At 36.3% G+C, this 14170-nt stretch overlaps 1 protein-coding gene across 1 annotated transcript; it reads left to right on the top strand.

The window, feature by feature from the left end:
• The first annotated feature begins 646 nt into the window (after positions 1 to 646).
• Positions 647 to 5389, top strand: LOC141406652 (uncharacterized). The gene is made up of 4 exons (XM_073992518.1): positions 647 to 1097; positions 1153 to 1357; positions 4105 to 4224; positions 4291 to 5389. The coding sequence occupies exons 1-4, from the start codon at positions 680 to 682 to the stop codon at positions 5291 to 5293; spliced, it is 1746 nt and encodes a 581-aa protein (XP_073848619.1). The 5' UTR covers positions 647 to 679; the 3' UTR covers positions 5294 to 5389.
• The last annotated feature ends 8781 nt before the right edge of the window (positions 5390 to 14170 follow it).

The raw sequence follows: 14170 nt of genomic DNA, 5'->3' as shown, positions 1-14170 counted from the left end.
TGATTGATGATGGTCAATCAAAAAAATCATTATGTCATCACTCAGAAATTTCAGCTATGGGATCCTTTGGGGTTCTCAATTGGGGCTTTCATTCCCAAAAGGAATTTTCCTCCCACAGATCTTAACTTCCGCTTTGTGTCACAGTGTATTCAGTAAGATTTCCCATAGAGACCACAATGTCTTTAATAGAAGACAATGATGACTTCTCATAAAAAAAACAAGATGAGAATATGTACCAATAGACCTTTGTGAGAAGACCAGTAAGACTTCTGACGAAAGAGGTTAAAGGTCCAATCTTAATTCGATTGATAGAACTTTACTATTGTTTGCAAAAATGTGAAGAATCAATTGGATCAACAAAATAGGGATGGATAGTAAATATCCTGTGAATTGTCCTTTAACTTAGTATAATATATAATTTGCATAAATATTTTCTTTTACCTTTCTTTAAAAATAAATAATCATTTTAAAGAAATGTTCTTGTTCCAAATTTAAGGTTATATATCTATAACGTAGAAAAAATTTTGCCCGGAGTCGGAGTCGAGTTATTTTTTTCGACTCAGACTCCGACTCCGACTCCAGCAAAATTGCTCGACTCCGACTCGTAGACTCCGACTCCGACTCCGACTCCGAAACCCTGATTAAAACCCAACGTGGAAGTAATCTTCTTCTCAATGACATGTATTTTCATTGCCGTCTCAGCAGCACTTTAGTTGCGGTCGAACCTAACATTGAAACGGTAATGTTACATCCATTAACGGCAACTTATTATGATCCAGATCAAAAGATATGGTCGGGACCAAAATGCAAGGATTTGTATAACGAAAATATAACCCTGGGCGAAGTTATATATGCGGCGCTGTCAAAACATCCACAAAAAATTATACAAATTCATGATGTGAGCGGTGTTAAAGTGACTTGTGCGGAACTTTTGCACAATGCCAAGGTGTTGGCAAGAAATCTCCTAAAATTAGATCTAAAGTTGGGGGATGTAATTGGCTTGTATGCCAGTAATTGGAGCCACACTACAACACTGATGTTGGCTTCATTTCTTTGTGGTACTCCGGTAAATGCTCTATATCCTGGTTTTGATAAAGGTAAGTTGCGTGATTTAGATTTTTGACATGTTACAGAGTTTTGGTCATTTTGTAGAAAATGTTGCCCTGCTGTATAAAATCACACGACCGAAATTAATATTCTGTGATGTTGAAAATTATCAAATTGCTCAGGAAGTGAATCGTGAATTAAACTTGGATGCTTTGGTTTTCATAATGAACGATAATGAAGGTGTCAAAGGTTTGGGTCATATTAAAGATTTGCTGCTTGTAAAGCAATCGACAGAGGATCAATATTTCAGGTAAGGAAGCCGTAAACTTGTACAAATGTATAGATAAATGCGCTCATCGATCAAGCTTTTTCTTAACTAACATGTCTAGTTTCAACTCAATATAAGTGAAATTTTGAATAACGGAAAGGAATTTGACGGTTTTATTAAAAATCCCCTTCATTCAACATCCTTGAAAGGATAAAGGAGACTTCTCCCGTATCAATGAGTGGAATCCAATTAAATTTTGGCTTAAAGATATAAGATCTTCTCTCTATCGTTTAGTCCGAACGTCGTGTCTAACGACAGCACTTACGAAGGAAGCTGTATATAGCTGAAATAGCATGATAAACAAGTAAAAAATTCCTAACCATAAAAAATTCTCACTAAAATGGAATAATAGGTTTCCTTTCCACAAATTAGGGGTGCAAAAATTTTTCTACCACCGACACCCCAAATGCTTCAATTATTTAATGTAATCTAAGAAAAGTGTTCAATAAGGTGGTAACTTTATATAGGGCTATATTAAAAATGTGGACCTATGTTGACAATTTTTGCTGGAAAAATTTTGAGACTGCCGAAAATGGGCAGGTACAGTAATATGGGGCTTATACCAAAATATGGTTCTCTATTAACAACTTTTGGTGGAGAAGTGTTGTGACCAACAGGACCTTCAAATGTCAATAGGACCTTCCAATAGGACCTTCAAATGTCAAATTACAGCAAGATCAATCAAGATATACAGCAAAAATTCTCAAAACACCGAAAACCGGGAGATACGCTTAGATTGGGCCTATACCAAAAAGTGGAACTATTTTGAAAATTTGTGACCACTGGAAATCTTAAATGTCAAATTGGGGTAGTTCCGTCAAACAATGTAGTAAAGGGCACTAAAATACCGAAAATCGGGAGATACCGTTATATGGGTGCTATACCAAAACATGGACCTATGTTGACAATTGTTGGTGAAGAACTTTCGTGGCCACTGCGGTTAAAAATATTAGATAAAATCCTTAAAATACCGAAAATCGGAAGGAAAATTACAGCTAGTTGAGTTGAAAATTGTAGCTAAAATCCTCAAAACCCGAAATTCGGAAGGTATCGTTATAAGGGGGCTATACCAAAACATGGTCCTACATCCATTATTTTGGGATGCTAGAGTGATTACAATAGTCGGACGGACATGAATAGATCGACTCAGAATTTTATCCTGATCCAGAATATATATACTTTATAAGGTCGCAAATGATTATTTCAATGCGTTACAAACTGAAAAACAAACTTAATATGCCCTCCATACAAGGGTATAAAAATTGTTCACCTCTTATGATCCAATGACAACTATTGACGTTTATATTAGGTTTGTACTAGGAGGCTTCAATACGAAAATTAGAATCTTTGGAAGCAAAAGCGTACTATAATGCTAATTTGCCGACAGAGATGTGCAAAGGTTGGACCAATGTGAGTCTCTCCTTATCGCGTCCACCAGCCATTTGTATTGGTCATCGTAGGATTTTTTAAAAGTTTTGGACATGAATTTGTTCACGAAAAATATAATAGCGCTATAAACAGGACCACAAGAAGTACCTTTGGTAAAAATTTCAAACCTGTCCTCGAACAGCTCTTGAAGTGCACGTAGCGAAAATTGTGAAGTTTTGTGAGGGAGGTACCCGAAGGTATTGTTCAATATAGACCTTCTTTGAACTTGATGTAATTTGTGAAGAAATTTTACGGTGTATAACATTACAGCCAAATCGGATATTCAATTTGTATGTAATCACGCTTATTAGTAATTTTAGTTGGTGCCAACAGGCTTTTAGAGCTTTTGAACCATTATCTTAGGAAGTATGGACTTGACCCGAACAAAAATGTACCGTTACAGTAGAGGCCGCGAGGACATCATGATGCACACAAATTCAACACGATCCGAAAGCTGGTCTTAAACTACATTTTTGAAAATTTTCTGTGCTAGGTTATCCGAAGAAGTGGACCGATAGAGTCCACATTCGAACATTATCTATGTCTGCATAAAATTTTGCGAGGACCACATTATGGATGGAGTCGCTTGATCCGTTCGAGGGTTGTCGTGCGCTCCTGCCAGTTTGATAGACAGAAAGACGGACGTGGTTAAATAGACTCAAAATTGTCTGAAATGGATACTAAAGACCTGGGTACATAAGCTGCCTCGCCTGCTTGCCTTGCTTTCCTGCTTCATTTCTGACATAACAAAAATAAAACAATAAAGAAGGCCGAGCCAATTTCGAACTAGGTTGCCCTTTTCTTCTTTATTGTTTTATTTTGAGGACGATAGGTTGAGGACACTTGTTAAATACTCAACTCCGGGTTCATCCAGTTGCTTAAGCATTACCAACGATATTCGGCGTGGGCCCAATGATTTGGATGATTTCGCGTTTCAGATGGCATCTGCAACATCGCCCATCGTAAATTGGCTGGGAGGGCTCTTCTTATACGGCGTACCACACTCCTCTTCGGCCTATCACTCTCGGTGTGCTCTATGAACTGCCGGTTAAAATAACACACGTACCTCTTTGAGGCATTCACTGTCACGCCGTTGAAAGTAACAGCCGTTCTGCCATCCTTAACGTACGATTAACTTCTGCTGGCGTCCTTTCCGGGCTTCAGTAGTGCGACCACCCTGAGAACACTTGTTAAATATAAGTTCGGACCATTTTTACTTTATTTTGAAAGGATCGGCTTTCAGTAAAAACATTGCATCATTTGCCTTAAATAAAATAATTTTATTTTTGAATTATTTGCAGGTATCCTTGTTTTGACCTTAAGGGTGATGATACAGCCATAATTATATGCTCATCTGGAACCACAGGAACACCAAAGGGTGTTCAATGTTCTCATCGGGCATTACTCAACCAAAACGTTTAGTAAGTAGAGTTGTTTTCCTTTCCTTTTTCGCAAACTTACTAATTTATTGTCTATCTACATCACAGTTTAACCCTCAGATCCGATTCGATTTTATGCAGCTTTAGTACCCTGTATTGGATATCTGGTGTTTTTACCCTAGTTTCCTCTCTAACATATGCCTCTTTGCGTATTCTAACCACTGAGCCCTTTTCACCACAATATTTTCTCGATTTGGTACGTCGCTATCGTATCACTCATTTCCTGGGTGGTGGTAATTTTATGGCCGAATTAATAATGTACTGCGATGAAAAAGAGATAGCGAAAAGTTTAGAATCCATAGATACTCTGTTGATAGGTGGTGCCAAAGTTCTACAGGCGGTGCAAGAGAAAAAGAACAGTATTTTAGCCTGTAACACACAGAGACCGGGATTTTGTGTGGCTTATGGCATGTCTGAACTATCAGGTATGCTCAGCACTAATGGCGGTAGTAGTGCAATACAAAGCCTCGACGGCTCAGAGGGAAAGTTGGTGGCCAATAAACAAGTACGCATTATCGATAAGCAAGGTGGCAATTTGGGACCCAATGAACATGGAGAAATTTGTATTTTAACACCATACACCTGGCCGGGGTATTACAATAATCCCGAAGCCACTAACAAAGCTTTGCGTAACAATTGGCTACATACTGGTGACATTGGTTATTTCGATGACGACGGTTTCCTGCATGTTTGTGGCCGTGATAATGATGTCTTTAAATCGAGAAATTTTCAAATTTATCCCCAATTAATAGAAGATGTTATCTATCGTATACCTGGCGTCGAAGAATGTTGTGTGTTTGGTATACCTGATTTTGTTGCCTCCCATTTGACGGCTTGTGTTGTGGTGCGTACAAATAATTTGGAAGGCTTGAAGTTAACAACCAAGGAAATAGACCAACATGTCAAGGCCAATATGGGCAGCATGTATCATTTGAGTGGTGGTGTTTATTTCGTTGAAGCCATACCAAAGACGGGATCGGGTAAAGTACAACGTCGCAAGGTCTTGGAACTTGTCATGAAAATAAAAGAAGGTGGTAATAATAAGCAATAAAACAGTATACAATGATGTTGCATACATACATAGAATATTATTTACATTATAATAAAATATAAATTTTAATAAAATTGTGGTGCATTTCCACGAAAACTTTTCGAGATTATGTCCTTTATATGGGGACAATATCAAAACACGATCCCCATCCCCTTTCAAATTTATCCCAAATTAATAATTATATACGATAAAAATGTGCCTCATCTAAGTAAAGATTTCAGACAATTTGTAATCGATTTAGGCATATCCGTCCACTGTTTGTCTGACTGGAGTGAACTATAAGCCTCGTGCAGATCAACCGATTTCGTCCAAAATTTGTTTCTCGTAATATTTCATCCTGATATAGATCAGGTTCTTTTCTAACATAAACCACATAAACATAAGAACATGCCTCGGAAAAAAATACATATATGTGCGGACGCCAGTCGTTTGTGGAATTCAGCAACAAACCCCTATAGGGAAACAGGGCGTTCCTCAAGGTGGGGTGATATCTCCAGAACTGTTTAACCTCTACCTTTATTGAATTCCACACCCTCCAGATGGCACTGAGATCGTAGTGTATGCGGATGATTGTACGATCTTGGCGTCGGGTCCTATCGTCGATGACATATGTGATAGATTAAATGTCTACATTTCTGACTTAGTGCAGTTCTTCCATCAGAGAAATATGAAAATATCCGCAGCTAAATCCACTGCTACACTGTTCACGATTGCAATGGGGCTCCTACAGAACGTAGAGGTCGATGTTGCCGATGTTCGCGACCTCTAACTACCAAACAATTGTGGGTGTAATGTTCAATAGCATCTTTAAGTCGTCCGCGCAAGCCACAGCTATTTGCGACAAGATCAGAAGTAGGAACAAGGTCCTAGCATCGCTGGTCGTCAGCACTTTGCGTGCGGAAGAATATCCAACTCTGCTGGAAACCCCCTGAAAACTGCAAAAGAGTGCCTTCTCATGGCACCAGTGGACCATCTTCATGAGAAGCCGAAGGATTTAGCGGTGCATCAACACAACTGGATGTTGTCGATGCAATACCTGATTGGGTGTTATCGCAGCGAGCATCCCTGTCACGATTAATGGACAGCCTTCCCAACCCAGGCACGTCAGGATAGATCTTCATGATCTAGAGAAAGAGAGAGGACCATATGTATAAACGAGAACCTCTATACCAACGAGTCTATTAGGCAGACTTGGAGAGCATTCTCACTGATGCAGTCTCGCAGCCAGTACAGAGATACAGTGTAAATGTCACACTTGGAGATCACCACCAGTTATGATCCGGACGATGCAACCGCTACAATACATATCGGGTCAAGTTGATGTCAGGATAGCCAACACATGCTCGGCTTGTGGATTGAGACAACACGACACGTTACATTTGTTTACCTGCCCAGCTAACCCCACTCACCTGTCTCCCGATTCTTTATGGACGCAACCAGTTCAAGTTGCAAAATTTTTGAGTCTGGATAAAGATGAACCAGATCCTGATAAGTGAAATAATACGCGATCGAACATATTTGCGTTGCTATAGCAACAAAATTACTAATGAGCACGATGACTTACGAATTCGGACAACACCTTCGTGTTACTTCTCTCACAAATGTTATAAATGTTCGCTTATGTGCAGTTTAAGGCTTGTTTGAGAATGGGTTTGAAATTTTTACCGAAGCTACTCCTTGTGCCAAAATCGAACTCAACTAAAGAGGAGGTTATTGTATCATGCATACGTGCATGAATTTTGGCTTCGCCAATCAATATACTGTATTGACAACACCTGTATCCACGATGGGTACAACGTTTTGCAACAGGATCGTACAAGAAGAAGTGGTGATGGACTTGCCTTCTTTATATACAAGATTGTTCAGTAGAGATCTTTCTCGCTTGAGTTTGACCGTAGTGACCCATACATGGGGGTAACAGTAGAGTGTGGGACCGCCGGTAAATAGTTATGCCTGCGTTATAAACCCGATATTTGCAAATTTTAGAGGGCAATAACCGTCTGGCGCTAGGGGACTCCAATGCTGATTATGAGCTTTGGAATTTTGTTTCAACAAGAAAAGATAAAATCGTTGCTTTATCTTTGTGGTTTCAAATTGCTGTATATTTTCTATAACACGTTTTTGTAATGAACTATTTTGAACATCATGACAATTACAAATTATTTTTATGCTTGCCATATCAACCAATTTTATGATATAATTTCCCAGCAAAATAAATTGGAAGTAGTGCAATGTGGACTAGTTCCCTCACGGCATGTTTTGATGCAGTTCAAACGGAGTCGTGAAAAAGGCACTCCAGTCCTCACATTTTAACTGCATTTGGATGCAATCCAAAGAATCACATCCAAGTGTCACATTTTAACAACATCCGGATGCAGTTCAGCGGAGTCGTGAAAAAGGCACTCCAATTCCTCACAATTTAACAGCATCCGGATGCAGTCCAAACGGAGTCGTGAAAAAGGCACTCCGTTCGCTACATTTTATTAGCAGTTGTTAGAGATCCCTATCAGTTTGTAAATCTCTACAGGCAGCGGTATACATTTTACAAAACGAGATAAGCGTGTTAACATTTCCAAACATTTGTTAATACAAACTAAATAATATTTAATTTGTGAAAATTTTTCCGGTAACTCACGAGAAGGAAATTACCGAATAGAGTGCTGTTGGAGTACATGTCGAAAACTTAACTGGTGATGGGAAGACAACCCATTTAGCAGATGAAATAAAAACAGTTCAGCTTGGATTAAATGGAGAGCGGAGGAAACACGCATGTTTGCGATTGAATTCAATGGAGAATTTTCATAATTTGTGTTAATGTAATAAAGTTCTTAATATTTTGTTTTCCACAAATAATAAATGCATTTTTTGTTCTGGAATATTTTGTAATGGCTTGCACAATTTCCGCAGAATGCTTGTATCAAAACACGTGCTTTGGACTGCCTCCTATTCTACCCCAATAGGTTAGTTAAAATGCTATGCCAAAGGGTCAGTTAAAATGCAGTGCCAAAGGGTCAGTTAAAATGCAGTGCCAGGGGGTCAGTTAAAATGCAGTGCCAGAGGGTCAGTTAAAATGCAGTGCCAAAGGGTCAGTTAAAATGCAGTACAATGGAGTGCCTCTTTCAGTAGTCACGCTCTTGTAAAAATCATGAGTGAAAATGCATAATTTGATGCACTTCCAGATCACTTGTACATATCATTTAACTGCCTCTTTGGAGGCAAACTTTTTGCTGGGTTCTCTTCCAGCAGTGTCGTCCGTTGGGATTATTTGAAGCAGATCTACAGATTTACATTTTATTTATTGCATATTATGTATTTCCAATATTTCGAAATTACATTGAACTTCATCTTCAGGGATTTCTCTGTCGATTACTCTTTGAATAAAACCAGAAGAAAACGTCATAGAAATTGTTTTTTGGGAAGTGCTTTTAACGGATGCACACTTCTAGGAATATTCCGTTTTCATTATTCGGCAAAGGACTAGGTGTTCTTTACAGCTTTCGGGCCATTTTCTCTGGAAGTATGTACTTGCCTCTTGAAAAACTTGTACTGTAGTAATAGGGGTCCCGAGAACACTTGTTGCAAAAAAGCAAAGAGTTTCCAGAGAGGTCTTTTTATTTATTAATTTATTTATTTCATATTTTTTACTTATAACTAAATTATTATCATAAAGGAAGTGAAGCCATGACTACTTAGGTCATAGGCTTATACTGGTATAATTACTAATTACACTGTACAACACAAAAAATAATTACAAGATAATTCGGCCAGATTATGAAAGATGACCGAAAAAAAGAAGACACGTGTATCGGCGTTTTGAAAGTTTACGTCGAGAAGTAACCTAAATAGGCATGGCAAGTTCCTCCCATTTCTACAGGTTTTGAAATATTCGACATCAAATTCCCTGGAATCCTTGCATTTAAGGTATAAAGTGTCTTTGGCAATATTACTGACAACAATGCGGGGTATCTTTTCATGAAAAAATTAACCCTCATGCGAGTCACCACAGTGGAAAAAGTACCGATTTAGCGCGCCAAAAATAAAAATCAATATTTTATAGTATGTTTATCCATGATTTTGATAATTTTAGTTCAAAAAGGATCATTTCAATTTATTTATTAATATACTAGGGGACCCGGCGAACTTCGTCTCGCGGTGTGTTAGAATTATTACTGAAGTCGATGGCTTTGTTGTCGAGTTCAATTGCAAATATTTCTTTGTGTTGAACTATTTAGAACGATCTTTGACGCAGATGCCCATTAGACAATTGTACTTTCTATAATTGTCAGTTTGTCGAAGTAAGAGGCAACTGAGAGGCAAAGTGTTTCTATTTTTCTCGAATCTCTGTCCCATAAACTGACAATTGGGGAACTGTAAATCGGGACTAAGATATATTTATTAAGTAAATAACATATTTTGCGACGCACATTTGAAACAAAGTAGTATCGTAACGCCCCCATTCGTTTCATAATTGATGGTTTTCTTCTTATCAGTACCTCCTGGCTGGTGTGCACGATAACTCTCGAACGGATCAACCGAACCGAATTTTGACCTTCGAAAAACCTTGCCCAAACTTAGTTGACCCATATTTGTCCATTCCTTCGGGTACCTCCCCCACAAAAGGACGCAATCGATTTGGTCCAAACTTTGTAAATCGTATTACTCCTTCCGGATATAGATCGGGTTTGAATATAGACCATATCAATCTTCTCCTTCGTGTACCTACAACACACCATAAATGAAGTTTAGGAGCTTCTCTCAGATAGTTTTGAAATTTTTTTCAGCAGTCCATACTTCCTGAGATACTGACCTAAAAACTCCAAGAAACCCTGAAGGCATCATCTAAAGTGCCAAATCCTGAAGATAACTCTCGCAGGGAGTTTCTGATTGGTCCAAACTTTGCACATCGTGTTATTTCACCCAGTCCATCCAGTCTGGTTTGCCTTTGGTGATATCCAAAATACATTTTATACCGTTAAAAGACAACTCCTATAGAATAGAAATCCAAAAAAATTGTATTAAAACATTATTATAAATGCCAAAATTATTTAAATTATGAAACAGGTCGGGGGTGGAGCGCCTATGCCAGGATGGGGTGGGTTAATGTGAGAAATTTGTCGGGATTAACTTATATTGTTTATTTTATAGATATACCACACTATAAAAATATTATGCTAAACGTATCGTATTGACGTAATATTATATCTTTTGTATCGAAATTCAACATACCAACTTTGATTTTTGAATAGATAAAACGTCAATTTACTGTAAAATTTTGATATTTAAGGAAGAAGTATGGTAAATGAATATTTAGAGTCCCTTGTCGTAGGTATCCACGTCGGTGACAAAGTTGCCCATTGGGTGGGGCGGGGCGGCTTGGACAATTTTGTAAATTCTCAAAAATTAAATTTTAAAAACAAAATTATAAACATTTATATATCAAAACTTATAGCCAAGATATGCTTATATTTTTTCCAAAAATAATATTTAAAAAAAACTTTAACGGTGTTGATATTGGAACATTTTGAACAAAAACGTGGCACACCCTCCCCATGTTACCATATATGCCACAACCTCATTTCACTTAAATTACCTCTGAGCTCTAGATTTTTCAAATAACCCACCAATTTTGTGGACTTTGTACTTTTTTTCCTCAAAACTGTGGAAACCATTTCCAGCGTTTTCATCTTTTTATCTGACCGAAGCCACTACTAATCTTTACAAATTCTAAACTAAACTCTCTCTTTTTAACAAAGTTTTCGCTGTTAATTTTCTAAAAAGAGCTTAAAAATAAATGAAAATCGATTTGATTGTTAATAAAAAATGTCTATACAACTTTGAGAAATTGACAAAACAGAGTAGTACAATGGACCCTGACAGTTGGTGCATATACAATTTCACCAAAAACTGTAAAAAAAGTGTCACGGTATACTCCTAACACGAAGCTACATAGAAATGTGTCAAAAATTTGTTTGCAAAATTTTCGCAGATTTTTGCGATTTTTTTAGGTTTTATCCTTTTCTGCCATGAGACCATTCCGAATTGGTGCGAATTGTCAAAATCTGTTCAGCCGTTCTTGAGTTATAAGCGTAGTAACTAACATCATCCTTTTTTATATATATAGATATGGCAATTTTTATTATACAATAGATAAAGTATACGAAAGTTTATCTTATTTCTGAAATTAAGGTCAGTAGCAGCTAAACTATTGGGACTTCAAACAAGTAACCTTTAGCAAAAATTTTAAAAATAATGTGCTCAGTAATTCTTTAAAACATTCTGAAACTCTGAAATATTTATTTCATGTTGTTTAGGCGGTATTTCATATCATAGTTTATGCAAAACATATTTCAAGCAATGTTCACAGGCTGTCTATTTTCATATTTGGGATATCAATGCATTGTTGATATATTTATCAAATTGTCTTTGAAAAATGTGCTAAAAACAGCGTGATATAGGCATTTTACAAGAATGGAATGTTCTGAAGAGTTATGAATTACAGTAAAGCGGATATTTTTTATAAAAGAAAGTCAACGAAATATGTAACAGTTTTGGAGATATGGTGCGAAATATACTAAATAATGGCATAATTAAAATTTTTTATAAAAATGATTATAAAAAAATTTGTTGCAGTTTGTTGCAGCTAAAATTTTGCAAATTTGTTAAGAACTATGTGTACTAAAAATAAAATAAAAAATCTAGGCGCCATCCTGTGACACTCCCTAGTTATAGCTTTAACAAAGTACTTAAGTTGAAAAAAATTGGATGTTTCATGTTTTAAGTGTAAAATCCAAGTTAAAATAAATAACATCTTATATTCAATATATTTTAATTCACCTTTCTACAAGAAATATTTAATATAATAAAGCTTTAAAATTACTTTGTAGCAAGACTGCAAGAGACGATCGCCAATTTACTACTAAAATATATTATGAAAACCAGTCCATAAATTTTCAACGAAAAATGAACCGTTATTTCGTTCTGACTGATGGAAAACAAATAATTTTAACTTCCGTTAGATTCAGTGGACACCTTAGATCAATACTGCACTAATAATTTTTAAATTGGCGTATGTGATTTTTTCACTTTTGGCGCGCTAGATCGGTATTTTTTTCCACTGTGTAAAGGGGTCTTTTTGGTCCATTTTTTCACAAACGTTTAAAAACTCCTTTAAAATGAGATCGTATCAGATCAAAATATTCTACAAAATTATTTGTCAAAGTTTTTCTATAGATCCCCGAATACACCAAAACTTTAAATCATACCTAAACGCCAGTAATCTGCCAAGAGTAAAATCACGTTTTAGGGTTAATGTTGTACTTTATATGAGTTTATTAAGTTTTGTCCCACAAAACTTCATTCTAGATAGAAGATGTCAAAGACAAAAATATTCTCCATCAAATTTCAATATAAGTCGCCGAATAAATGAAATATGTATTTGCAATATATATCAAGAAAATGTATACATCAAGTTTGCCAACAAAACACCCAAATATTTTTTGAATAAATTAGTTTTGTTCTTTTTTCGGGTTGATGCATGAAAGTAACATGAAATTTTATTTTTAGACGAAAGTTATTAAAAAAAGATATATTCTACACAAAATTTCACTGTAAGTCTCAGAACAAACTAGATATCTAAGAAAAATACTTTGCTAAGAAAATGACGTTACAAAATTAGATATTATAGGTAGAAATTATTTGTTAAGCTTTTAGACTCTTAATTAAAATTCATTCCATACTAAGTCAAAATCTCCTAAAATACATCACTTTTTAGGGATTGTGTCAAAAGAAGAAATATTCCAAATCAAATTTCATTATGAGTCTCTGAACAAAAGAAATTTGTAGTTATAATATTTAACATCTCCCGAAGCTTTAGCTTTTTATATATGATTTAGGACCATATTCTACCGTTTTTATTCACATTTTCGTTATCTGCGGTCACAAAATATATTTTATGGATGTTTTTTCATAATAAATTCTTTCAGAAGATTATATGTGCTCGATCCAAACTGTTTTTGACATACATGTGTGTATAATGAACGATCATAACAAATTTATTTAAGATATGACTAGTTACTTCGATTTCAAGGGTTAATTCAGTCAATTTTGTCAGAGCAGGATTAGCTGCACCATGTGAAGTGGTTGGAGCGCACGATGACTCTCGATCGGATAAGCCAATTCAGTCCAAAATTTGGCCTTCGTAATGTTTTTTCCAAACTTAGATTAAGTTCGAAGTTGAGCCTTCGGGTACCTCCCACACAAAAAATGTCGGAAAAGTTTAAGGACTCCTCTCGAATCCCTTTAATTTTTGTTGTAACTATTAGTATTCGCTGGACCCGTAACGACGGTCCAAACTTCCTGAGGAAATGGCGCGATAGCTATAAAAACCCCATATGCACAATGTGTAGTGCGTTGGTTGTTGGTGCGCACGGTGACTTTTGAACGGATAACCCGATTCGATCCAAAATTTAGCTTTCGTAATATTTTGTCCAAATTAAATTTGTTTAAGTGCAGTTTTGGATCTGTTAGACGATCCATTGGAAATTTATGCAGAAGCTACTCCATGTGGTCCTATTTACAGCGATATCATGTTTTTCGTGCGTAAGTCCATGCATCCTGATGTAGTGGTCCAAAAGCTCCAAATTATAGGTGACCAACTGAAATGACTGGTGGGCGCGATATACATATTTCCAATCCATATTATTTCGGCAAGTACATAGCACTAACATAACATAGGTAATTTGCCCTGTTTTTGGAACAAAAATTAATAACAGCGGAATTAAAGGATTTTTTAACTTTTTAAATTATTTATGTGGAAAAGTGAGATAAAACAAAAATTTTTACATTTTTACAGTGTTTTATTTAACTTGCTTTGGTGTG

Source organism: Musca autumnalis, unplaced genomic scaffold, assembly GCF_047663935.1.
Source record: "Musca autumnalis isolate F117 unplaced genomic scaffold, ASM4766393v1 scaffold_5, whole genome shotgun sequence".
NCBI classification, from domain to species: Eukaryota; Metazoa; Arthropoda; class Insecta; order Diptera; family Muscidae; genus Musca; species Musca autumnalis.
The sequence above is the reverse complement of the archived record's forward strand: the minus strand, read 5'-3'. Positions and strand labels throughout refer to the sequence as shown.